Genomic DNA, 26,593 nt, shown 5'->3' with positions numbered 1-26,593 from the left:
TTGTAGCACCCTTACCAACTTACAGGATAACGGCGTGAAATTTCAATTTGTTATTACAAATTTATGGTTTTCATTTGACTCAACCTTGTATTGTCTACATGTTGCTACTGTGTGTGTGAGGGAAGGGGAGGGAAAGAGTGTCACAAATATTTCCCCCCCCCCCCCCCCCACACACACACACACACACACCACTCTCTCTCTCTCTCTCTCTCTCTCTCTCTCTCTCTCTCTCTCTCTCTCTCTCTCTCTCTCTCTCTCTCCTTCCCCCCTTCTCTTTCTCTTTCTTTTCTTTTTTTGTGTATGTACCATATGAGATAAAAAATGTAGCTGGAGGTGCGGATAAGTTAATTTTGTAGGCTGATTGTCTAAAGAAAAAAAACCTTTCCATTTCATGGCTAATCTATTTTTACTTAAACCTTTGACTGCACTAGATATGTTATAATACTGCTACATCCCCAGGTGCTCTGGATGCATTTACACACACTGTTATTCATTTCATCAGCTGCTCTAGACATATATACGCGTGGTCACTTGCCACTGCATACGTACGCCCGATGTGTTACAACAGGCTGTCATCATCTCCCCCTTTCCCCCCTCCCTCTCCCCTCTCCCCTCTCCCTCCCCTCCCCCTCTGACTGCTCTGGAGGTATTAACGTGTGAGGCATTTATTGGCCAGGTAGAGTGGCCAGGTAGCAGCATTTCCACCATGAGTGCTCAGTAGCTTTCCAGTATTCAGCCTGTGTGCGTTTACTGCTGTGATCTTATTTGTGTTGCTGTTTTCATCTTCATTTTTGACAACAACAAAAACAGCACACCATTGTGATTGTACAGAGGAAGAAATAGTAAAGATGGTGACAGGCATGTATAAAGACCATTTTAATAGAATTGATTGAGACACTAGCTGGAAAGCTGACATCATTTCATGCAGCTATAAAGCATTCTAAAGGTTGTAAATAAACAAAAGGAATCGATGGAAACCGAAATAATTAAAACATGTAGTTATTAGTGATAACATCTTGTGATATAATAAAAAACAGGTTTCGATCAAAGCCAAGTAGGCCACATAGAAAACCATAAATATTATTGTGTACAATGCCACAGTATTCTTTTTTGATGAGATGTTAAATGCTTTTAAGAGAAGTGCATTGTTTCAGTGAAAAAGCTGTAGTTACTTCCATATCTCAATAGATAAAAAAGTTTGAGCATTAATCACATGAAAAAATATGCACCTCCTTGTGTGCTTTCATTAGTAGAAAACCTTGTTTTGATATCTAGAACTGTTTATGAAATACGACACATATGATGTCCACATGATTCACGTTGCACATGGGCAAAATACTGGCCATTCAGTGTGCAACCCTCCCTTAGCTATAAGAACCAATGGTAATTGATATCAATCTGCTCTCAGCTTTAAATACAACTTAATATGTTAGCTACATTTCATACACAGCAATGTATGAGCTAAAATGAACCATACACAAAATCTATGCAATATGTTTTTATTTCTGCAAAATTCTTAAATTGTGTGTGATGCTTCTCTTAATTTGATAAGCACAGTAGCTATGATGAATAAAAAAAATAAAGTCTGTCCTGTACTGAGTGAATATGTCAGGCTGTAAGATTCATAAGAAGCAAATGTTTTCATTGAATAGTTTTCTTAAAATTGGATAATGGGTATTTCATAGCAGCCAGCAGGACTGCCCAAGCACATCGCCGATGGTGTGTGAAATGTGCCTGTCTGTAAACATAGGACAGTGTAATTGCATCATACCACTTCACATTGTATCACTTGGCAGTCTGTCCTCTTGTGGCAAAGTGTTCAGTTTATTATCATATATGAAGTAAATTGGACATGAATTTGTCAAAGACATCTCACCAGACATAATAACAACTGGGAGCAAAGAAATTATTATTGTAGTTCCCGAAGAATGATGACGTATTAGAGTGATACCGCAGATTGATTCATCCTTTCCTTGGTGTTTTACAGTTACAAATATGTGAAGGACAGCAGATATTATAGAAGAGTAACTAGGAAAGAATGTTAAGGTAGTGAGGTGAATCCACAGTGACCCATCACTTTCATCATATACTTCTAAAATCCTATGAAAAACTACAGGAAAGATAGGAAAGATGTAATTTGTAGGCTTGAAACAATATTGACATAACCTATGTGTATGCAGTAATTCATTTCTTCAAAAGCTTTGAAGTGAAAAAATTAAGTTGTCAGAATAGCTGTATTTATTTTGCATCGGAAAACCACTACACAGTTAGCTGCCAGAGTGTGGTCTCTCCGTGTAGGTACCAGTATAAGGCAACAACAAAGCAGCACTCAGCACGGAATGCAGTGAGAGCATCTGTAGCAATCAAAATGTTAATGTGTTAGTTTGTGATAATTTTGTTCCTGTACAGAGTGCAGTCCATAAGTTTCCAAACTATGGTGGTATTAACTGTTTATTTATTCAAAATAGGTTTCATTTGACATGATACATTATATTTCAATTGTCTCATCAAATTCTTTCAGAATGTTCTGAGTTGCTCGGTGACAACTTTATGGAACTACACAACTGAATGTTGAACTCTTATGGGTGCATTTTTAGTTTTGGGAAGAGAAAATAAAATTATTCAATCCTGGCAGATCTTGAGAATAAAGTAGATGGTGGAAAGTTGTAACTTGCTTTTCAGCTGAAACAGGAAATCCATTGCTGTCTAAAAGTGAGGGCAGTGTCATGCATCTGGAGAAAACAATGGTACCTCATACATATTGGATATAAGTTAGAAAGTCCTGCAATATTTTCTGATAATGTGCATATCACACTATTGCCTTGGACTCTCCTGCAGGGGTGTTCAGCTACCCTGGTGTAAGCCCCCCCCCCCCAGTGACTTGCATCAGTGATGAAATGGTCATAAGGACAAAACACACACACACACACTTACACACACACACACACACACACACACACACACACACACACACACACACACACCTAGTTCTGAGTGGAGGAAATCCTCGACTTGTCCAGGAATTGAACCCGGGTCTTATGATCGAGGTCAGCAACACTAACCACAAGACTGTAAGCTACTGACAAATTTTCTGACAGAATTTCTTATCTAGTTCTTTCTGCAGGCATGAATTAACTGTGAAAAATGCCAGTGATATCATTAAAAACATGACCAACACTGCCTATGCCCTTCATTTTTGCAAAGTTGTTTTTTTTTCCCCAACCTCAGGAGTGATTTCACTGATCCATTCAATACTCTGAAAATCCTCCCCCCCCCCCCCCCTCCTCCCACAAACACCACCACCCCAAACCTTTTCTGGATTTTATGTCTAGAAATAACCTTGTCGAAAAAGTTTTAATTGTGGTTAATAGGTCTTGACAAGACACAGTTTCACCATCCTCTTGCTTTTGTATCAGCTTCAGCTCATTCAATCTTCATGGCAAACTCTATGAAGTCACTGTTTTAAGGATGTTTGACATCCTTCTATCATCTGAGATATAACTTTTCAGCTACCTTTAACCCATTTAGCAATGGTTGTTACATTCTTGTTGGTCCAAGCTGTTGTTGGTTAGCCATCATGTTTTTTCATACTTCTCTTTTACTCAGTCCTCACAGAAACATCTATGCCACTTGTGATTTTACCATGCCTCACATCATTTGTTGATTTTCACTCATTTCATAATAAATTTCTTTTAATAAGCTTCTAGATGAGTAAGATGTACAAATAACTTCTTTACTTATCTGCTTTTCTTGTAGTTGGGTCCAGTTCTTCATGTTTAAGGTGTTATTCTTCAGGCTGAAATTTTTGATATTGTAAATTCCAAATGACATGATAACTACTGAAAATTTGCCTGTTTTTATCTTGATTTTTCAGTATCACACCGTCTTTACAATCTCCACTTTTAAATAAAAAATTACATTGTTATTACCAAAATTAAAAAAAGTACGATCACATGAGAGGCATGCCCACTACTAACACATTCTGTAGTACTAACAATATTCCAAACAGTTTGCAGACTTTCTTGACTCTTCCTGGTAATTTCTTTGTACGTGCATCAATCAATGTCATTTTGTCAAATGATTTGTCAGGGTGTGTTAATTTCATAAATTGAATTATACAAAACTCTTTCAGAGTAGCATTCCTATTCCTATAATTATGACCATTCAGAAATTCCCTTGTAATTCTCCCCTGTTCAGCTTCTGACCAAAATTTATTTAAAGGACTTTTTTTGAAACTTAGATATGTGTTTCCCACTGATTTGAATTTAGATGTACCCAGATAGAGTTTCACCTTCAAGACATATTTTAATAAATTTAATTATTTGATTGTCACTCATGCCTGACACAAAACTATCTGTAAAATGTTGCAGAAAATCCACTGGATGTAAATTGTTTGATGGAAAACTTTCATTAGGAAAATTGGACCACGCAATACAATTGTTTGAATATAGATTTTTGTGAATGCAGTTTTCCTGAACTGCTGACATTTGCTGATCTAAAGCATTTGCATTAGTTTGCATATTGTTTTCAACATTTAACAATTTTTGATTTAAGCTACTAAAGTCCTGCTCCATTTTTTCCGTTACAACCTTCTGTTCAATTCTGACATCATTAATATTCTTATTTTGTCTTGCAGATTCGGCAGTAGACTCATTTTCCAAAACAGTAAATTTATTTTCTAAGACATCAACTTTTTCATTCACACTTTTTAATCCATCTGACAACCCATTTTTTAGCTCGGAAACCTGATTACTAAGTTGATCTATTGCTGTTGTACCCTATCCATTTTGTTATTGTATTCAGTTTTCAGGTCATTTAATTGTCCTTGTAGTGGAGTAAATTTTTCGGTTAACTGATCATTAACTGCACTAAATTTGCTATTGTTATCTGCCTTCATTTCCTCTAGTTTTGCCAAAATTAACTGTAGAATATCAGTTTTTACTGTTTCTTTGCTGACTACGCTTTCACTTGTCTCAAAAATGTCCTGACTGGATTCCACAGCTTTCACTTCTACATCACTGCTACCCTCATCTCTGTTCATTTTGTTAACAATCACACAAGTCCACAAAAAAATTAATGTTACAAATAGTTTGTACTTACCTTTCCTTTTTTGATGTCCCTCATAATAGTTGTAAAGTCCTCTTTCAATTGATCCGGTCCGTCATTGTTGGTAGTATCTCGTCACCATTGGTATGACATTGTTGGGCCGCTCTCAGTCTTCTTTCTTTGAGTTATTGGAAACTCGTTTATATATAAAATGCAAATGACTCAAATCACTATCCCTTCTTATGTAACAGACAAAAGTTCATTATTAGTCAGTTGCTCCCGGATGATGCCACCAGTTGTAATCTTACCCTCCCTCACATCATTTGTTTCTATTCACTCATTTTGTAATAAATTTCTTTTAATAAACTTCAAGAGGAGAAAGATGTACAAATAACTTTATTTAATTATGTTCTTTTCAAGTAGTTGGCTCCAGTTCTTCTCGTCTATGGGTTATTTCTTGAGGCTGAAATTTTTTGTTTTTGTATGTTTCGAATGACATGATAACTATTGAAGATTTGCTTATTTTTATCTTGATTTTTATTTTATCACATTTTTCATCATCACACTGTCCTTACAAGCTCTGCTTTTAAATCAAAAATTACATTGTTATTGCCAGAATTGTCCGATCATATCAGAAGCATGCCCACTACTAACTCATCCTGCGGTAGTAGCAATATTCCAAGCAGTTTACAAACTTCCTTAACAAATGGAATTCACCAATTTATGTTATTATTTTATAAATTAATTCAGAAATGAATTTAAAAATTAGCATCAGATTGCATAATTAATAATATGAATTTTCATTGTGCCAAATATTTTTGAAATTTCAAATGTTTCTAAAAGAAGAGTAATTTTAACTGTACATATAGAGCTAATACATATCGATTGTAACAACAAAAAATAAATCAATTTCTTTTTATACATTTTAGCCTGAAATATAATATATCATAAACAAAATCATATAAAATTCCTTTAGGAAAACAGCTGAGACACAAGATTTAAAAATATTTTTGGTATCAATTACTTCTGTTGAATAAAGGTAATGTTAAAGGAATGCTTGTTTGATCCAGTTCTGACTTGCCCACGTGTCGTATCATTTCAGTTGTCTTTTGTCACTGAAAAATCAGCTTTTCAACAAACTGTAATTGTATCAACTGTTCCTCCTTTTCACCCATCTTCTGAGCCTTGACATATGCTCATGTTGCTTGAACAACAATGGTCTCTTAAAAACATTACTGTTCAAAATTGTCTGAACTATGTACTGCAGCAGTCGTCTGATTGTTAGAATTTTCAGGAAATCTACAGGGACCAATAAACATCCTATTAAATTTAGGTTTATATGACTTCTGCTCAGTATGATAAGTCATTTAGAATTCCAAATGAGAAGAGAGCAAAACAGTAAACATAGCAAGAATGAGAAATAATAATGTGAAGAAATTACAAAGATTTGGAGCACTGTATAATTTGCAGTCACAAATAGATAAAAAACTAATCCATAAAGTGTGATTGCAATATTTCCCTTTCTCTTTGTTCTCTCTTTTACACCTCGGGTTCCACATCACAAACTTTTTTTCATCCCCATGTTAGTTAATTAGAAATTATTAAAGTCTTCATGTACAAGCAGGATGTATCATCTCCTTCAGAGTGCTGCAATTGCTGCTCAACTTATAAGCAAATAAGGCAATATCAATGTGCTCCAGAGTCGATAAAAACAAAATCTTCACTTCTTGCAATTTTATTTAAAAAGAAAATTAAACTGTATATTTGTGGTCTTGTTGCAGAAAATGTTTGCTGAATAAATTGGCATTATAGAAAAATGTACATAGACTATAAAAACTTTTTTCTTGTTGCAGATATTTGCAATCTTCCTAGGGTTGTTGGACCCTGCAGTGGAAGCATTCCTCAGTGGTATTATGATAGAATGACTGATTCATGCTATGAATTTGACTATGGTGGATGCCAAGGCAACAAAAATAAATTTGATGACAAACAGCAGTGTGAACAGTACTGTAAGAGGTATCACTTTACAACGTCTGCCCCTGATGTGAGCGCTTTGCTACTAACTACCCAGGATGATAGGATGAATGAAATAGAAAGCACAGATATCTGCAGTGCACCAGTAGATCCTGGTCCCTGTCAAGACTCAATTGTGTCATGGTATTATGACGAGCGCTCTGGAAGATGTGGATCATTTGCATATGGTGGTTGTGGAGGAAATGCCAACAGATTCCAATCAGAAGAACAGTGTGAGAGGCAGTGTGGAGCATTTAAAGGACAAGGTCAGTGCACTTACACTGTGGGACAAATAAATGATAGTAAAGTTTCAAATAATATAATTAAATGAAAAATTAAGTCTTATGGGCAGTGTATTAGTTGATGTCTGTCTTCAAAGGATCTCAGCTTCGAAACAACATATATATTTACATTTTTATTGCATCAGCTATTCTCTTCACATTAGAGAACACCATTGATAATGTGTTTTATTTATTCATATGAAGGATATTGTGCCTTGATCTAGGCATGCTTTTGAACAACTCAGCTAATTCCATTTGTTTTTAATTGTGCCATGTCAAAGCACATAGAATGACTGAAAGTTGTAATTCATAGTCTGATAATTCTACAACTTACTTAGGTATAGGGCGTGATGAAGCAACCAGGAAATATTCAAAACTTGTTTTTGCTTGCAGTTCGTGAATTTTGTATATACAAACAGTCAGTGAGCAGGATATGACATATATGGATATATACTAATATGCCAAAAAATAATGATCGCTACTTAACATAGGATTGAATGCCACGTCATGGTGTTGTGGCATGTATATGATAAGGGAATTATATAAACAGAACATCATTCTAGTGGAGCAGAAACAAGTGGAGAATCATACTAGCAGTAATAATGGCTGCCAATGGGGATGTCCACTGACATATGTGACTTTGACAAGGGGCAGAAGATTGTGACCCAATGTCTGTGAATAAGCATCCCAGAAATGGTGAAGCTGGTCAACTGTTCACAAGAGCATGATGAATCCACAGTTAGGCAACAATTTGTTGGGTATCCATGCCACATCACAGGCTTGCCCACTCTGGAAAGCAGAATCTGTGTCAGATCTGGTGATGGAGTACAATGTTGGTGCAGGCATAAGTATTTTTACACCACTGAACATGGAGCTCTGCAATGACTTTTATGTATTCCAATGTTGACCTATCATCAGTTGCAAATGTAATTGATGTAAGATCATCAAGATTGGAGTGTGGATCAACAGAATTGTGTCATTTTGTTAGATAAGTCACATTTCTGGATCACACCAGGTCAATGGACATGTCAGTATATGCTGCCATCAAGGTGAGCGGCCGCTAGAAACAGGCACCATGTCTTGGATGCAGGTTGATGGGGGCAGTATTATGCTATGGATGACATTCACCTGGCCTTCCAGGGGGCCTGGTAGGAAAAAAAAACACACAGAGAACTACATGAACAGTAAAGTGAGCCACCTGCATTCGTTCATGCTTGGTGCCTTCCCTTGTGCCAATAGCATCTTCTAGCCGAATAACTGTCTGTGTCACAAGACAAGAATTGTGCTATAATTGCTTGAGGAGCGTCGTACTGTGTATGTTTTGGCCACCAGATTTGCCTGATCTGAACACTATGGAATACATCTGGGCTGCTACAGGGCACTAGCTTTGCACTCACAAACCACCAGCCCAAAATTTAAAGCAACTACATGACATGTGCATAAATATCTGGTGCCATGTACATCTGGTAACCTAGCAAGGGCTTGTTGAAACTATGCCATGCAGTATCACTGCGTTTCCAGAATCGCTGCTGTGTTGCATTTGAAAGGTGGACCAACTCCCTACTAAGCAGGTAGTCATAATGTATTGGCTCATAAGTGTAAGTGACAGATAAGGAAATAAGAAATCTCCTCCATACCAACTGGGATATATATAATCTTATTCCACTATTATGGTGTCTGGTAAATATGTCTTGAGGACAGACAGGTTTTGTCAGACAGCCCGAGGATGGAAGATTTGGTGTAAAATGTAGTATGTACAGTGGTTACGAAATGTGATCCCTCTCATTTTGAGGCACCAATGTGTTAATCCTTGCGAGTATCTGTAATACCTCCATATGATACTTTATCAGTTTATGTGACAGTATCTTCCTGAGTTTCATTTGTGTATTATAAGTGCATAAAACTTAATATGAAATAGATTTAATGCATGTCACAACAAATAATACATCATATATTAAACATAACTGTTCTGTTAATTTTAGTACCCATTTTTCACCATATTATGTACTGACAGATGAATAACATACCTAATTTTAGTCCAGGGCTGTCTATCCGATGGAGTATAGAGTAATATTTTGTTATGTTTCAGTAAATTTTAGAATAAAATGTCAACCTATTTTATCATATGGTTTTGGTACAAAAAATGCATGATGATCATGGAGTATGACATACAGACCCTCATTACAGATGATTCTTAATTTAAGATGTAAACTGGTTGCCAACATTATTAGTCAACATGTAACATGTTAATTTCATTGTAGTAATGTTTTTGTCTATGATCATGTGAAATTATTACTTTACCTGCAGTTTGACTTAAGCATAAGAACATTTACTGAGCTCATGACTGGAAGAGCTCAAGGAATTTGTAACACATAGTCAACAAGTAATGTTGTTGTGTAGTATATGCAACGGCATAATGTAATTTTTGTAGAAAAGGTTGTTTTAATGTGAAGAGCTGCATCTGAGCATAGATCTGGTGGCCATGAAATCAATCATGACACAATAAAAAGAAACTGAAGATCATTTTTGCAGTCAAGAGACAAATTTATTTTTAATTTCAGCTTAACCTACTGCCACCAGCTGTAGCGCATGTAGTGTGACATAGCTGTTGGTGTTGTTGGCTAGTGTACTGCGGATTGCCGTTTCATACTTGCCAACCAGCAAATATTTGTTATTTAGTGTTTGTCATTTGTGGAAGGTCCTCAAAACTTCTTGTGTTTGTGTATTCTGGAATAATCGGTGTTTGTATAAATAGCAGAACCCTCTATCCAGGAACTCAGTTCTGTTCTTGCTGGAAGTTGATGTTTGTGATAAACATGCTTTCACTGCTGAGTGTTGTACTTCATTGATGACTCTTTATTTTGGATTGGTTCTTGAGTGTGGTTATGATGTGACATTGTTCAGTGAAAGCACCAGGTACTTCAAAATATCTGAAGCACTGTGGCTCCAATTAGGCAATGCAAAAGGTGTCACCTATAATGACAGGAACTGGAGTTCATGCAGTATATTTATTCCCAAGTTCTATATATTCAGGATACCAATGGATTCCAGACCAGCAATAGGTTAGATGCACACAGGCATCCATCAGTGTTTTTCTGAGAAGCTAGTCAGGAAACAACGAAATGGTTAATTGAGTCCACTGAGTCGTCAAATGCAGTGGGGCGGGTGACATGAAGTGTTTGACAAATGTGTAGGTTTACTTGGATGGCACAGCATGGCAATGGTTCAAGAACATCAAACAGAAACTTGATAGCTGGGACAATCAATAGCGAGCCCACTTTGAAGAGAAACAATTGAAAAACAGAGCCCAGTGTCATGAGGAAACAACACAATTCAACACACAGAACCTTTTGGCACTATACCACATTGTGAATCCAAAAATGACAGAAACTGACAAAATTTCACAGTTGATGACTGGAATCCTGGAAGACTTGTACCAAGCTCTTCCGGTAAAGGATGTAACAACAAACAAAGAATAAGTGGTACTAGTGCATTAATGAAATGCAACAGAAACAAGTTGAATGAAAGAAGTGTGGCCAACTCCCAAATGTGGTCCCTATGGCAACAGCAGAAGACAACCTTGACCTTGCCTCTTTCATAAACGAGACAGTGAGAGAAGAGAGCACTTTAAGGGAACCAGAGTAAGCAGTAGATAACAGACATGAATGTCGACCCCATAAGTCAGGAAGTACTAGAGAAGATTGAAGAAGAAGTTGATCTTCAGCACCAATCTTTGCCACCAGTTGAACATACCAGTAAGAATGGACTCAACGAACCTATGCTGCAGTTGTGAAATGGCAATTCAGCACCTCAGAAATAGAGTTATTTCCAATTCAAATGCCAAGTTTAATGCCCCACAGAAAAAAGATATTTGTGGGATAGAGGTCAGCAATGTGGTGTGTTTCCACCATGTACTGTCCACTCCAATAGCTTAGTGGTCAGCGTGACAGATTGTCATCCTATGTGCCTGGGTTCGATTCCCTGCTGGGTCGGAGATTTTCTCCGCTCAGGGACTGGGTGTTGTGCTGTCTCCATCATCATTTCATCCCCATCTGGCGTGCAGGTTGCCTAATGTGATGTCGAATGTAATAAGACCTGCACCAAGGCAGCCAGACCTGCCCTGCAAGTGGCCTCCCAGCCAATGATGCCAAACGCTCATTTCCATTTTTACTATGTACTATCTGTTGTACTTTACCGTGCAGTGAGCAAGCGTGTTTTCAACAACTACTACACTGCCAGATGTCAACCACCACAACAGTTCTGTTCATGCCACTCAATTGCAGATGATTACAGCTGACCTGTGAGATGAACCCTATCACTGCACCCTGGACATGTTATTTCCTAACAAGCCATAGCCATTCCCTGTTGTCATATAGAGGTTTGAGCCACTCAGCTACCCGCCGAATTCTGGAAAACTGAGCGAGGCATACATACTTGGAGGTGAGGCCATCGCAGATGGAAATCTTCCATGAATGACAGTTACCAAGATACCAGGAAATTCATTAATGTTGTCACTGACAGCGAACTTGTCTGGGTACTAGACTACTGGCAAATTGAGGTTGATGACAATGACAGAAAAAATACTACCCTCATAACACTTGATGATATCCTTGTGTTCAAGGTCATGGTATTTTGACTGTTTATCACTCCATCCACCTTCAAAAGCATGAGGGACAATCTGCTGCAACACATTAAATGGGTGACATGTCTTTGCTCTCTGGATGTTACTGTCATTTTTTCAGAGGCATTTGAAGAACACCTAAGCTAACCATCTTGAAGTGTATTCAAGCAGCAAGCCTCAACTTGAATCTGAAAAAGTGTCTCTCTGCTCTCCAAGAAATAAAAATCTTTCAGCATGTAATGAATACCAGTGGTGTTCATCCTGACCCAGAGAAAATAAGAGCAGGAATAAATTTTCTAACTCTTCAGCATATTCATGATAAAGGAAGTTTGCTCAAAATGTGCTCATACTGCTGGACTTCTGTACCATTGCAAGAACTGCAACAGAGAGGTGCCAAACTTTCCTGGATTGAGGCACAAGGAAGAGCTGTCTTTATTCTTGATGAGGCACTAAATCTTCTCCAGTCCTAGCAGTGTATGACAAAAATGCTGAGACAGAACTCCACATCTAGCAGATAAAGTACAGGTGCAGTTCAGGTTCCGACTGAGGAAGGTGCTCAAAAGATGATAACTTATGCCTCCATAGCGCTCTCTAAGCCAGCGATGATCTATTCTACCACTGAGAAAGAGTGCCTTGCAGTTGTTTGGGCCAAGCCATAACAGATTCTGGCCATATTTATTTGGCAAACTGTTCACTGTTGTGACAGACCCCCCATTCTCAATGCTGACTAGCCTGAAGGATCTATTGGTTTGACTTGCTGGATGGGCACTGAGGCTTAAGGAGTATGACATCAAAATGGAACACAAATACAGAGATAAACACAAGGACATCACCTGCTTTTCAAGGAATCCTTTTATGGACGAAATCTCAGTCATTGCAGCACTAAATGATATGGCTGCTGAACAGAGGGAAGATGCAGCATTGCTGAAAACCATAGAAGCCTTGAAGAAGGAGGGAGTATCTAAAGAGAATTTAAGTTAATAATCTTAGCATTATACAAGAACTGTGATCCAATAGGGAGAAATAGTTGCTCATCATGTCAGCTCTTCTACAGCCGGCTATTCTGAAGTATTGCCATGGCATTTTAGCATCTGGTCACCTGGGAGTTTTGAAGACTCTGCACAGAATGAGATGCATGTTATCATTGGCTGGATCTCTACCAATTCCTTAGACACTATGTGAGCCACTGTAAGGAATGCCAGTCACACAAGCACATTCTGCAATTACCTCCGAGGCATGTGGTACCAGTTCTGCCTATATCAACGCCATTCCACCAAACTGGAACTGACATCTTGGGAGGGGGGGGTTCCAAGCACAACGAAAGGGAATTCATAGATTATAATCTGCACAGGCTATCTCACCCAGTACACTGACACCAAAGCTGTGCTGACTGCTAAATCTCCAGGAATTGCAAAAGTTCCTCGTAGAAGACATCATTGTGTAGCACCTAATGTGATGATCTTGAATTATGGAAATGTTCTCCAGTCAAGATGGTATCAGGAGTGATTTCATGTTATGGCATCACTCACAGGATGACAATTGCCTACCATCCACAGAAAAATGGCCTCACAGAATGCTTTAATAATACATTGGCATGTATGCTGATATCAAAAAGAGAGACTGGAATGTAATACCAGCTGTTGTTACATTCGCATACAACACTGCAAAGTAAGACACTGCAGGATTCACACTGTTCTTTCTGCTCCACAGTCACGAGGCAGAGACAACAATGGATACATTATTCACACTTCAACTGGACATTACTCAGTACGATTGTGTGAAACACTTCATCACCACTACCAAAGAAGCAATGCACTGGCTTGCTTACAGACCCTGGATGGCCAGGAGAGAGACCGAGAATGCCATAGCTTCAAACACCAACCAGTGAGATATAGTCTAGGGCTGTGCAGAGAATAAGACTGTTTGAATGTTACTAACACACTACTTTGGGCCATATCATATCCCTCTTTGTTTGTCAGATGTTACATATGAAGTTGAGGATTATGGTCCTTCATCAAGATGACAAAAGAATATGGATGTTGTCCATGTCCTCCATATAAAGACCTACTACAGTCATGAGGCGCAGATCGAGGTTCAAGGAAGCTGAAAACCAGCTCAATGATCATGAAGTTCTGGTGCAGGCACCATGATGGCATGGCTAGCATCACTGGCTAGCATCAAGAGTGCCCAAATCAGAGGGGAGGGGGCTAGATGTAGAGGTATGGAGTACTTTTAATAATTTGGAAGATGAATGGCAACTTACAAGTTGCCGTAAAAAAGTTGCAGTTCTGGCCCTGTAAAACATGCATAATAACAAAGTTTTAAATCATTTTCTTGAGAGAAAAACACCTGTAACATTTTTTTTCCTTTCCCTGAGAGGTGGTGGGGGCATTGGATAAATAGCAGCATTCTTTGGCCAGGAGTTTAGTTCTGTTCTGCCTGTAAGATGGTGTTCATAATAAACATGCTTTCAGTGGTAAGTATTGTACTTCATTGATGACCGTGCTTTTGGATTTGTACTTGAGAGTGATTACAGCATGACAATACAACTGTATCCCCACATTCCATCATTGTTGTTGTTGTTGTTGTTGTTGTTGTTGTGGTGGTCTTCAGTCCTGAGACTTGTTTGATGCAGCTCTCCATGCTACTCTATCCTGTGCAAGTTTCTTCATCTCCCAGTACTTAGTGCGACCAACATCCTTCTGAATCTGCTTAGTGTATTCATCTGTTGGTCTCCTCTACGATTTTTACCCTCCACCCTGCCCTGCAATGCTAAATTTGTGATCCCTTGATGCCTCAGAACACGTCCTACCAACTGGTCCCTTCTTCTGGTCAAGTTGTGCCACAAACTGCTCTGCTCCCCAATTCTATTCACTACCTCCTCATTAGTTATGTGATCTACCCATCAAATCTTCAGCATTCTTCTGTAGCACCACATTTCGAAAGCTTCTATTCTTTTCTTGTCCAAACTATTTATCGCCCATGTTTCACTTCCATACATGGCTACACCCCATACAAATACATTCAGAAATGACTTCCTGACACTCAGATCTATACTCGATGTTAACAAATTTCTCTTCTTCAGAAACGCCTTCCTTGCCATTGCCAGTCTACATTTTAAATCCTCTCTCCATCGACCATCATCAGTTATTTTGCTCCCCAAATAACAAAACTCCTTTACTACTATAAGTGTCTCATTTCCTAACCTAATTCCCTCAGCATCACCCGACTTAATTCGACTACATTCTATTATCCTCGTTTTGCTTTTGTTGATGTTCATCTTATATCCTCCTTTCAAGACTCTGTTCATTCTGTTCAACTGCTCTTCCAAGTCCTTTGCTGTCTCTGACAGAATTACAATGTCATCGGTGAACCTCAAAGTTTTTAATTTCTTCTCCATAGATTTTAATACCTACTCCAAAATTTTCTTTTGTTTCCTTTATTGCTTGCTCAATATACAGATTGAGTAACAGGCTACAACCCTGTCTCACTCCCTTCCCAACCACTGCTCCCCTTTGATGTCTCTCAACTCTTATAACTGCCATCTGGTTTCTGTACAAATTGTAAATAGCCTTTCGCTCCCTGTATTTTTCCCCTGCCACCTTTAGAATTTGAAAGAGAGTATTCCAGTCAACATTGTCAAAAGCTTTCTCTAAGTCTACAAATGCTAGAAACGGAGGTTTGCCGTTCCTTAATCTTTCTTCTAAGATAAGTTGTAGAGTCAGTATTGCCTCACATGTTGCAACATTTCTACAGAATCCAAATTAATCTTCCCCGAGGTCGGCTTCTACCAGTTTTTCTGTTTGTCTGTAAAGAATCCGCGTTAGTATTTTGCAGCTGTGACTTATTAAACTGACAGTTCGGTAATTTTCACAACTGTCAACACATGCTTTCTTCGGGATTGGAATTATTATATTCTCCCTAAAGTCTGAGGGTATTTCGCCTGTCTCATAGATCTTGCTCACCAGATGGTAGAGTTTTGTCAGGACTGGCTCTCCCAAAGCTGTCAGTACTTCTAATGGAATGTTGTCTACTCCCAGCGCCTTGTTTCGACTCGGGTCTTTCAGTGCTCTGTCAAACTCTTCACGCAATATCGTATCTCCCATTTGATCGTCATCTACATCCTCTTCCACTTCCATAATATTGTTCTCAAGTACATCGCCCTTGTATAGACTCTCTATATACTCCTTCCACTTTTCTGCTTTCCCTTCTTTGCTTAGAACTGGGTTTCCATCTGAGCTCTTGATATTCATACAAGTGGTTCTCTTTTCTCCAAAGGTCTCTTTAATTTTCCTGTAGGCAGTATCTATCTTACCCCTAGTGAGATAAGCCTTTACATCCTTACATTTGTCCTCTAGCCATCCCTGCTTAGCCATTTTGCACTTCCTGTTGATCTCATTTTTGAGGCGTTTGTATTCCTTTTTGCCTGCTTCATTTACTGCATTTTTGTATTTTCTCCTTTCATCAATTAAATTCAATATTTCTTCTGTTCCCCAAGGATTTCTACTAGCCCTCGTCTTTTTACCTACTTGATTCTCTGCTGCCTTCACTACTTCATCTCTTAGAGTTATCCATTCTTCTTCTACTGTTTTTCTTCCCCCCATTCCTGTCAATTGTTCCCTTATGCTCTCCCTTAAACTCTGTACAACTTCTGGTTCTTTCAGTTTATCCAGGTCCCATCTCCTTAAATTCCCACCTTTTTGCAGTTTCTTCAGTTTTAATCTATAGTTCATAACCAATAGATTGTGGTCAGAGTCCACATCTGCCCCTGGAAATGTCTTACAATTTAAAACCTGGTCCCTAAATCTCTGTCTTACCAGAAGGTATCTTCAGGATTCTTCCATGTGTACATTCTATCATATGTATGATATTTTATTGTAAAAGTGATGCATATGATGCTTTTCTTTCAATGCTGTTCGAGTGTATGATGATTTACTTGTAACTTAGCTTTGCATTGGAACACAAATGTTAAAACCGTGTTAAAATGATGTGTTTATTGTCAAATTAAAGGAATTAATAATATTCCTTATAATTATGTCCCAAACAAAATAACCTAATGACTAAGGAGTGAAAATAGTGGTTACCATTTTGCGTCTACACCCATAAAAATTATTTTGTTTTTCAGATGTTTGTAACATCCCATTTGATCCTGGATATTGCCAAGATGCACTGCAAAAATGGTACTATGATGGAACTTCTCGAAGCTGCACACAGTTTAGTTACACAGGCTGTGGTGGAAGTGGAAATCGTTTCAGTAGCCAAGAAGAATGTGAATCTGTTTGTTTACAGTATCAGGAAGTTCATCCACTTGGCAATGACACTGCTCTTTCCAGACAAGGTATTAAATTCTAGAAGCATAGGTATTTTTTTTAACAGGATGTACCTTTATGTTCTTTGTGTTGTTTTCAGCATTGTTGTAGTTACATTGGTTACTTTTTGTTGTAGGTATTAAATGAATACAAATAATTGCAGCAAGTTATAATCTATTTACAACATAGGTATAGCAGAGTGTAAAAGAGGCCTCGTGTGTGAAATTTTTAAACAGTTTACTGCATACTGTATTAAGTACTCATTGCAATGCTGGGGAAGTTGTACAGAAATGGTTCATAACTGAAACTTCTTGGCAAGTTAAACTGTTTACCAGACCGAGACTCAAACAGAAGACCTTTGCCTTTCACAGACAGTTGCTTTACCAGCTGAGCTACCCAAGCGTGACTCATGACCCATCTTTACAGCTTTACAACCACAAGTACTTCCTACCTTTCAAAAGGCAAAAGGCAAAAGTACTGAGTTTGAATCTTGGTCTGGCACACAGTTTTAATCTGCCAGGAAGTTTCATATCAGTACATGCTCCAATGCAGAGTAAAAGTTTCATTCTGGTTAATATCCGTAAGCCACATTAATTACTGATGCTCTGGCACTTGTACTCCCGTGAGTGTATTTTTTAGGTGGCTTGCAAAACCCATTCAGTGATGCATAACCACTTGCTATATATGCTATCCAGATTCATGGAATATGTCTTACGCAACACAACAATAAATAGGACATCCAAAGTCCACAAAAAAAGAGAATTACAGGTCTCTTAATTTCAAACTATGGAAAATCCAGGAAGAAATAACAACTATATGTATTAGGATAGATTACTGCTCATCATGAGGAGGAGATGATAAGTGGCAGATGGCACATTTAAAAGTACATTAAATGTAGACTAAGCTATCGAACAAAGTTCTTTGTCAGATTTAGAAAAACACTCACACACAGCCAGTGTCAACTCTGCGTGCTGTATCGGGAGATGCCTGGAGACAACAGTGACCACTTGTTTGAGAGTTATACACTTATGAATGAGTTTTTCTAATTGTGATGAAGGATCTTGTTCAATAGCTTAGTCTTTTTTAGAGTACTTTTATATGTGCCTGTTTTCTGCTCAGTGCTTCCTGTATGTGATGAGTACCAATCTCATCTTAATTAATTGTGTTGTTAAATATGTTAATGTAGTTTACAGATGTGTGCACTAACCATATAGTCAATTTATAAAACTACCAGATACATATTTTAACAAATAGTGAAATTCACAAATAACGAAAAGGAACCATAAATAATACTAATAAAACCACAGCCTGAGAATTATTTAACAGTGCTTTACAAGAGAATAGTTATGCTATTATAGGAAGATACATTACACAAAAAGTTTTCCAAAAAGTAACTTATTACTTTTAAACTAGTGGCCACTGTTTCTTTCCCTTTTCTCCCTTACAATTAGTTTATGTTGTGATAATATTAAAAAAGTGAAAAAATGAAGCATAGATCTTCATGTGAACAAAAATTTATGTTCATAATATTTGATCTGATGAATTAACCATTGCACTGAACAAAAACTTGATTGTTGTTCTATTCAAACTGTTAGATACAATAAAGAAAAAGTATCTACTTGATTTCACTATCATTGTTGCATTAAATAAATGACTTGTAGCATTTGTTTTGCTTCCTTAATACATAATCCTTAGTGCAGATTAATGAAAGAAACATTTTTTCATTGATCCCAATCTCATTCCTTCATTAAAAATGGAAAGTCCTTGAATACATAATGAAAGAGTTTATAGGGTACTTCTATTAATCTGGCTGTTGTATTTGTAGAAGTTGGTGCAATTGTTTTATCACTACAAAATGGGATTTTAATTTTAGCTAAAGAAAAGTACTGTGAACTGATTCATTAGGTCAGTCCTCTAACAGTGCACAATATTACCCTGTTCCATTTTATTGTCTTCAAAATCCAAATGATTTTCCCATCCTTACCAAAAATGTATCCACTGAAGCAAGCATTTTTAGTTTCTGCCCCTTCCCCTGTGACTCCAGATTCACAATTTAGATAACTCATTAGCAAAGCTAGAATCCAACTTGCACACGAAGCTTGTTTTTTTTAAGTGTTCATCAGTATATTGATTGAAATGATCACTGTTTTAACAAAGTCACGAGTCTTTAATCTTAGACCTGACATTGCCATATTGTGAACTCTTCTAACGACTTATTGAGTATAACGAACAAAGGATCCATAATTGTCACAATCAGTACTGTTCATGTTCAGTTACATTTAATAAAAAGGTAATATTTATTCACGGAAACCATCTGCTTACAATGGAGCACAGTATCCAGAAGTTGATCAGCTTAAGTGAAATCCACACATCTACTAAATCAGGACCAGTTACAGGCAACTATAGATTTACATTTCTCTCTCCAGCCCTATATGGGTCAAATGAAGCTTTTAAGACTAATAAATGCAATTTTATAGTGTTGTTTGCCGCGCATATATCTCCATGTTTAAATTGTTTCCCGTGTTATATATATTTGTTTATTTTTATTTATTTATTTTTAATTCAAATAGAAATGATGAGCATTTGTTTTGTTAAGTGAAACATTTTAGATGCTACATAAAAAATCTCTGTTTAGCAATATGTAGGCTTCCTGTAGACTCAGGACCATGTGCTGGGGGATACCACAAAAGATGGTATTATGATGATGAGCGGCAGACTTGTATTCCATTCATCTATACTGGATGTGGTGGAAATTTCAACCGGTTCAAGAATTTCCAGAGTTGTCTATCTTTTTGTTCTGTAGTTTTGCAAGGTGGTAATGATGATAGTAAGTGGAAATCGAAATCATGATGACTATTTGCACTCTGGCTTTAAATATTCTGCACTTTGCTAGCTTATGAAACATAGCACATGAAAATGCTTTTACTTCAATTCTTTGCTACTTAATTTCTTCAGTCTTTTGCACAGTCTAGTGAGTGATAGTTAGAAATATGGAAAGAGGGGGGGGGGGGAGGTTGTTTTGCAGCCTATTTTTTTTTTTTTTTTTGGAGAAATCTGTTTTTTTACCATTTTGATACAGCATAACCCTAAAAATTTTATATTGATTTACTGAGTAAAATATCAGTGTGTGTGTGTGTGTGTGTGTGTGTGTGTGTGTGTGTGTGTGTGTGTGTGCAGGTGCATGCAAGAGAAAGAAAGAGAGAGAGAGAGAGAGAGAGAGAGAAGTAAAGGGTGGGTGTTTCACCTCTAGAAAAATTTTGGACACAGACCACAGTGGCACAAAGCTTCATAAGCAGGCAGACTGCATCCAGCTTGAACACACTATTATTATCATAATCTGCAGCATCAGTTCACAAATTTCATGTAAGTTGCAGTCTAAACATCTCATTATTCTAATGCTGCTGTTCCTGAATATACACTCCTTCATTAGATTTATGGGTTATGCTGCGAATACATTCCAAGGAAACTGCTGCATTACTTGGTGCACCGGAGCAAGTGCAGACATCGGCCAACAATACTGCAGCTGCAAACTCATCAAGTAGACATCTCCCCCACATGTGTTTGAAAGTACTTTGACTATTCGTGTATCTTCTTTTCCGCATTACCCAGAATAATTGGGAGTATACCACATTCATACTTATGTAATGTTTCCCTAATCTAATAAGTGTACAGAATTATTCTGCAGTTTTTGTTTTTCAGTAGGCTTCCAGCAGAACTGACCAGGGAGTGATGAACCATAGATTTTGAAACCTCAGTTGAAAGATTTCCTGTGGCACCCTCACCTTATTATGTTTATGCCATTGTTTAGAGCCTTTTGCATATTGTACTATATGTATGGAACAGATTTCCTGTTTTTGGTGTTTGGTTTTGCAATCAACACATTTTGAATTATGTGCATTGTCACTTTTTCCACAATTGAGTATATGTGGCTGTGCTGATTCCACAGAAACCAAGAAAAGAAGTCAAGTAAAAAAGAGAATCTTTGTTTACATATGGTTAATTTGCTTCAGTCTTGACCCTGACCTGCCTCTGTGACTGACTAGTTAGTTCACTGGACTTCTAGGTGGATGATCTTGTTCCTCAGTCTTGTCAAGATGTTTTCTCAGTAATAAGAGTGGAGTCCACTCAGCCTTGGAGTGACAACTGAGAAATTACTTGAAAAAAGAGTGGTATTCCTGGTTTTAAAAACTAGTGTTAAGACAGGGAGAGCAATCTGCTAAACATATGCTCCTCAAATAATGCCATTGAATGATGATTAGAGCATTGAAACAGTGCTTCAGTGGCACTGTAGCACAAGGAGTTAAGTTAATTTCTTTTATGTATTTATTATGCTTTATTTTGCACAGTGTTATCAGTCAGTAGTCTGTCTTTTGTCTCAGCACCTCCTTCTAATATTTTCCTGTTAATCCATTAGCTTTTGAGAAATGAATTGGTGACTTTAAATGCTAGAATTTTACATGCTTTCAGCTTTTGAATCAGGCAGATTGTATTATAAGCTTCTCATTTCTATACCTTTCTTCATATGCACTGTTATATTTGAGATTCTTATTTTCCTATTATATAATAAATGGTCTAGATATACTATTCACACATACTGCCAAATTATCAACATGTAATGTTATTGTATGATAATATTGCAGCTATTGCCCATGTAATTCCTAATTCCTTAAAATACTTTTTTTAAATTCTGCAGAAATTGAAGATAAACCAGAAGAAAAAGTTGATTGCACATCTGCCAAAGAGAATTGCAATCTGTTGCAATGCCCTTATGGGATTGAAAGATTTGTCGATGCAGATAGCTGTGAAATATGTCAGTGTCATGAGCCATGCAAAGACCATATTTGTCCAGATGGAACTAGGTGTGCTGTTGACCTTTATCAAAATACTGAGACAGATGACACTGAATTTAGAGCTGTTTGTAGACCAGGTAGGTCGATATGTATATTCTGTCCACATTAATTAAATATTAGTGTGGTTTCAACTGCAACCCACTGTGTGTGTGTGTTGTGTGTGTGTGTGTGTGTGTGTGTGTGTGTTGTGTGTGTGTGTGTGTGTGTGTGTGTGGTCGGTCATCTGCTTTTGACAAAGAACTCATTGGTCAAAAGATTATTCCGTGATAGTCTTTTTATTGTGCCTACCTGCAATTCAGCATCTGTGCTATAGGATGAGTAGCAACAACCCCTTTCATCATATTGTTAATTAAATATGGGTGTTAAATAAATCTTTCCTCCTGATTGAATTTTTCATATGTATCCAGTCAGTATAGTTAGTTCATACAAAATTATCACAGAGAAACATGAACTGAATGACTAGGAAGATGGCAGTGTGCTTCTTGCAAAACACCTAGGAAGAAAATGTTCTTCTAGGGAACTGAGTAGATCTAGATTTCAAAAGAACAATAGATACATCCTGTTTTCACTGTCTTGGCTGTATTCAGCATGTCTTGAGTATCTCTTTCCAACAACACCCAATAAAATGTGAAAACTGAAAGAATTATTAAATCCTCCCCACAAAAAAAGTTAAATAATCAAGGGGTACCCAAAAAAACCAGAATTGTTTTTTAAAAGCTATATATTTTCAAACTGTTTACAAAACAACCATATCCCCTTCAAAATACTCCCTGTTACAATGAATACATTTGTTCCACTGGTGCTTCAACTGTTGCAAAACATTTTTTGTATTCCTCTTTAGATATGGCTGACAGCTCATCCTTCATTTTTTCTTGACTTCTTCAATGTTGTTAAATCGGTGTCCTTTCACGCCCCTTTTCGTGCATGGAAATAAGAAAAAGTTTCCTGGAGCCAGGTCAGACAAGTAAGGTGTGTGGGGCAGTGGAACCATGCAATTTTTAGCCAAAAACTGTCTAACAGAGATAGCTGTGTGTGCAGCTGCATTGTATTGGTGGAAGAACCAGTCTCCTGTCTGCCGCAGATCAGATATTTTTTGATGAACACTGTTGCGCAATCTTGTTGAAACTTCTTAAAACAGTCTGCAAACATAAGTTCTCAATTTTTTTTTCAATATTTTCATCAATTCGTGCAGTTGATGGACAAATCAGTCCTGCCCCCATTTTTAAATCGAGTAAACCACTCGTACACTTGAGTTTGTCACATGGCATCATTCTGGTAAGCTGTTTTCAACATTAAAACAGTTTCAACAGCATTTTTACCAAGTAGAAAACAAAATTTCACAGCTGAACTTTGTTTACTTAAACTTGCCATTATAAAAAACAAAAAAAAGAACAAAACAGTATTAGGACTGAACTGGCAATGAGTTTCACTATATGTGCCTAGCAGCAGAAATGTGTACTGCACAAGCTCCATCCACGACAGTGTTTTCTTTTTTATATATATGTGTATATAATTTTGCCTGGAAAAAGAAGTATTATTATTCTTCCTCGAGGACACAATTTACAGTAGAAAAACATCTGTGATGATGAGACCAAAGTTGTGTCCCATATTTGCAGATGGTATTATGCTCCTCTTAGATTCCAGATATCCTGCAACCCAGGTACCCCTCAGTTGGCAGCTATCTGTCAGAAGGCTGGAGAAGTGGACTGTGTGGATAGGCTGTAAATTTGTTTGCATTGATTTTCACAATTCAAGGGACATTTATCTTCCAGTTGTTCTGCAATTGAGGGACATAATTCTAAATGTTAAAGATCTGGTAAAATTTCTGGCTCTGTTTTTTATCACAACTACTGAGACATCTGATGGCAATGCCCCTCAAAACATGTAACATCTCAAAGTGCCTTGGTCACTGGTAAAATATCATTGGAGTGTCATCTCTATATGCAGGTGGGAAATCAGGCATGAAAAATTAGAATATAACTGAAATAGACAAAAAGATGAAATATAATTACTAGTGTTGCTGAATCAGCATCTAATAAAACTCAAGATGACATTCAGAAAAATGAAAAGAAACAACACCTACAGTAAGTAGTATATTGAGGACATGTCATCATTGAGTGTATAACTTTAGCCACTGGAGGGCAAGAATGTTAGAACCATTGCCTGACTGCCTGGATGTCTCATATGAACTTGCAAAATATGTGACAAACTTCCTTGATAATGAAATAGTTGCTGTAGTGAACATCAACGTCTTTCTTCTTTAAGTAAGATTTTGTTGTTAGTAAATTTAAATTGATTATGGGTTAAATAATATGGGAAAGCATGGTGAATCTGTAGATGGCATGATACTGGCATAATGAGAAATGGCTGTATCCATATCAATCAGAGAGCTGTAGCTTAGACAGTAAAAAAATACACAATCAAACCACTGCTAGGTAGGTTGAAGTCTTACATAACCACCAGAGCCTTAACTGAGGGTACAGTTGAGACTTCTATTACAAAAATGAAAAGCTGTACAGCTGCCGCTTCTCCATGCACAAGTTGCATTTTACACTGACTGCATTGTTTCATAACTGCGAATGCAATGTTTGTGATGGTGAGACACAGGGTCATAAATCTTTGTGATGTCAGATGGCTTGAAATGAAGGACGAGAAGCTGTGGTTTTTAGAACCCAGGCTTTCCCATTAATTCATGGATTTATTCCTCAGCAAAAGGACCAATTTTGGATGCCATGATTGCTCACAGGTTACTGACAAGACGATAGCTCCTGCTTTGGCAGAAGACTTACTGTCTATTCTATGGATAACACACACAATGTTAAGCATTCATTAAATTGTTGTCATCTTCCCAGTGTTTGTATAAGTTCGTGGGAATGAAGATTTAGCATGGTCATCCACATTAATATTGGAGATATTTCAGTTTTTTGAAACTGTTTTATGACATTACCCTTTTTAGCATTTTAATTAATGTATTATTTTTGTTACTGTTTTGGTTCATTTTAAATTAGTGTTATCAAATTTCACTTTAGGTAACATGGCTGTTCTGTTGTGTATCATAGCCAAAACAACAGCAGATTCAAATAAATTCATACACGTGCCACAGACAGAGAATTGTCTCCATCACTGCTTTGGGAGTTTTAAATTATTTATGGCTCAAGTTAATTGAACCTCTGTTACATTATACAGGTGTTACAAAAAGGTAAAACGATTAATTTCCATGTTAGAACTCATTTTAGTTTCGTCACTATGTACTGTACTTCCTCGATTCACCTTGGCCCAATTGAAGGAAGGTAATGTTGACTTCGGTGCTTGTGTTGACATGCGACTCATTGCTCTACAGTTCTAGCATCCAGCACATCAGTACGTAGCATCAACAGGTTAGCGTTCATCGCAAACATGGTTTTGCAGTCAGTGCAATGTTTACAAATTCGGAGTTGGCAGATGCCCATTTGATGTATGGATTAGCAAGAGGCAATAGCCATGGCACGGTACATTTGTATCGAGACAGATTTCCAGAACGAAGGTGTCCCGACAGGAAGACGTTCAACGCAATTGATCAGCGTCTTAAGGAGCACGGAACATTCCAGCCTATGACTCACGACTGGGGAAGACCTAGAACGACGAGGACACCAACAATGGACAAGACAATTCTTCGTGCAGTTGACGATAACCCTAATGTCAGCGTCAGAGAAGTTGCTGCTGTACAAGGTAACGTTGACCATGTCACTGTATGGAGAGTGCTACAGGAGAACCAGTTGTACCATTCATCCAACAATGTGTCAATCCTCGTTTCAGTGCAAATGTTCTCTTTACGGATGACACTTCATTCCAACGTGATCAAATTGTAAATTTTCACAATCAACATGTGTGGGCTGATGAGAATCCGCACGCAATTGTACAATCACGCCATCAACACAGATTTTCTGTGAACGTTTGGGCAGGCATTGTTACTGATGTCTTGATTGGGCCCCATGTTTTTCCACCTACACTCAATGGAGCACGTTATCATGATTTCATACGGGATACTCTACCTGTGCTTCTAGAACATGTGCCTTTACAAGTACGACACAACATGTGGTTCATGCACGATGGAGCTCCTGCACATTTCAGTCGAAGTGTTCGTACGCTTCTCAACAACAGATTTGGAGACCGATGGATTGGTAGAGGCGGACCAATTCCATGGCCTCCATGCTCTCCTGACCTCAGCCCTCTTTGACTTTCATTTATGGGGGCATTTGAAAGCTCTTGTCTACGCAGCCCGGTACCAAATGTAGAGACTCTTCATGCTCGTATTGTGGACTGCTGTGATAAAATACGCCATTCTCCAGGGCTGCATCAGGGATTCCATGTGATGGAGGGTGGATGCATGTATCCTCGCTAACTGAGGACATTTTGAACATTTCCTGTAACAAAATGTTTGAAGTCACGCTGGTACGTTCTGTTGCTGTGTGTTTCCGTTCCATGATTAATGTG

At 37.7% G+C, this 26,593-nt stretch overlaps 1 protein-coding gene across 1 annotated transcript in view; it reads left to right on the top strand.

The window, feature by feature from the left end:
* The window catches only part of LOC126267391 (papilin), a 1,111,154-nt gene that overhangs the window by 1,016,744 nt on the left and 67,817 nt on the right, over window positions 1–26,593 (top strand). The window contains exons 31-34 of the mRNA XM_049972582.1: window positions 6,900–7,325; window positions 17,087–17,299; window positions 19,906–20,097; window positions 21,964–22,197. Coding sequence (XP_049828539.1) covers window positions 6,900–7,325; window positions 17,087–17,299; window positions 19,906–20,097; window positions 21,964–22,197 — 1,065 coding nt within the window. The remainder of the gene's footprint in view (window positions 1–6,899; window positions 7,326–17,086; window positions 17,300–19,905; window positions 20,098–21,963; window positions 22,198–26,593) is intronic.

The sequence above is a fragment of the Schistocerca gregaria genome, chromosome 4, assembly GCF_023897955.1.
Source record: "Schistocerca gregaria isolate iqSchGreg1 chromosome 4, iqSchGreg1.2, whole genome shotgun sequence".
Taxonomy (NCBI): domain Eukaryota; kingdom Metazoa; phylum Arthropoda; class Insecta; order Orthoptera; family Acrididae; genus Schistocerca; species Schistocerca gregaria.
Note: the sequence above shows the minus strand (reverse complement) of the source record. Positions and strands in the feature narration are given on the sequence as shown.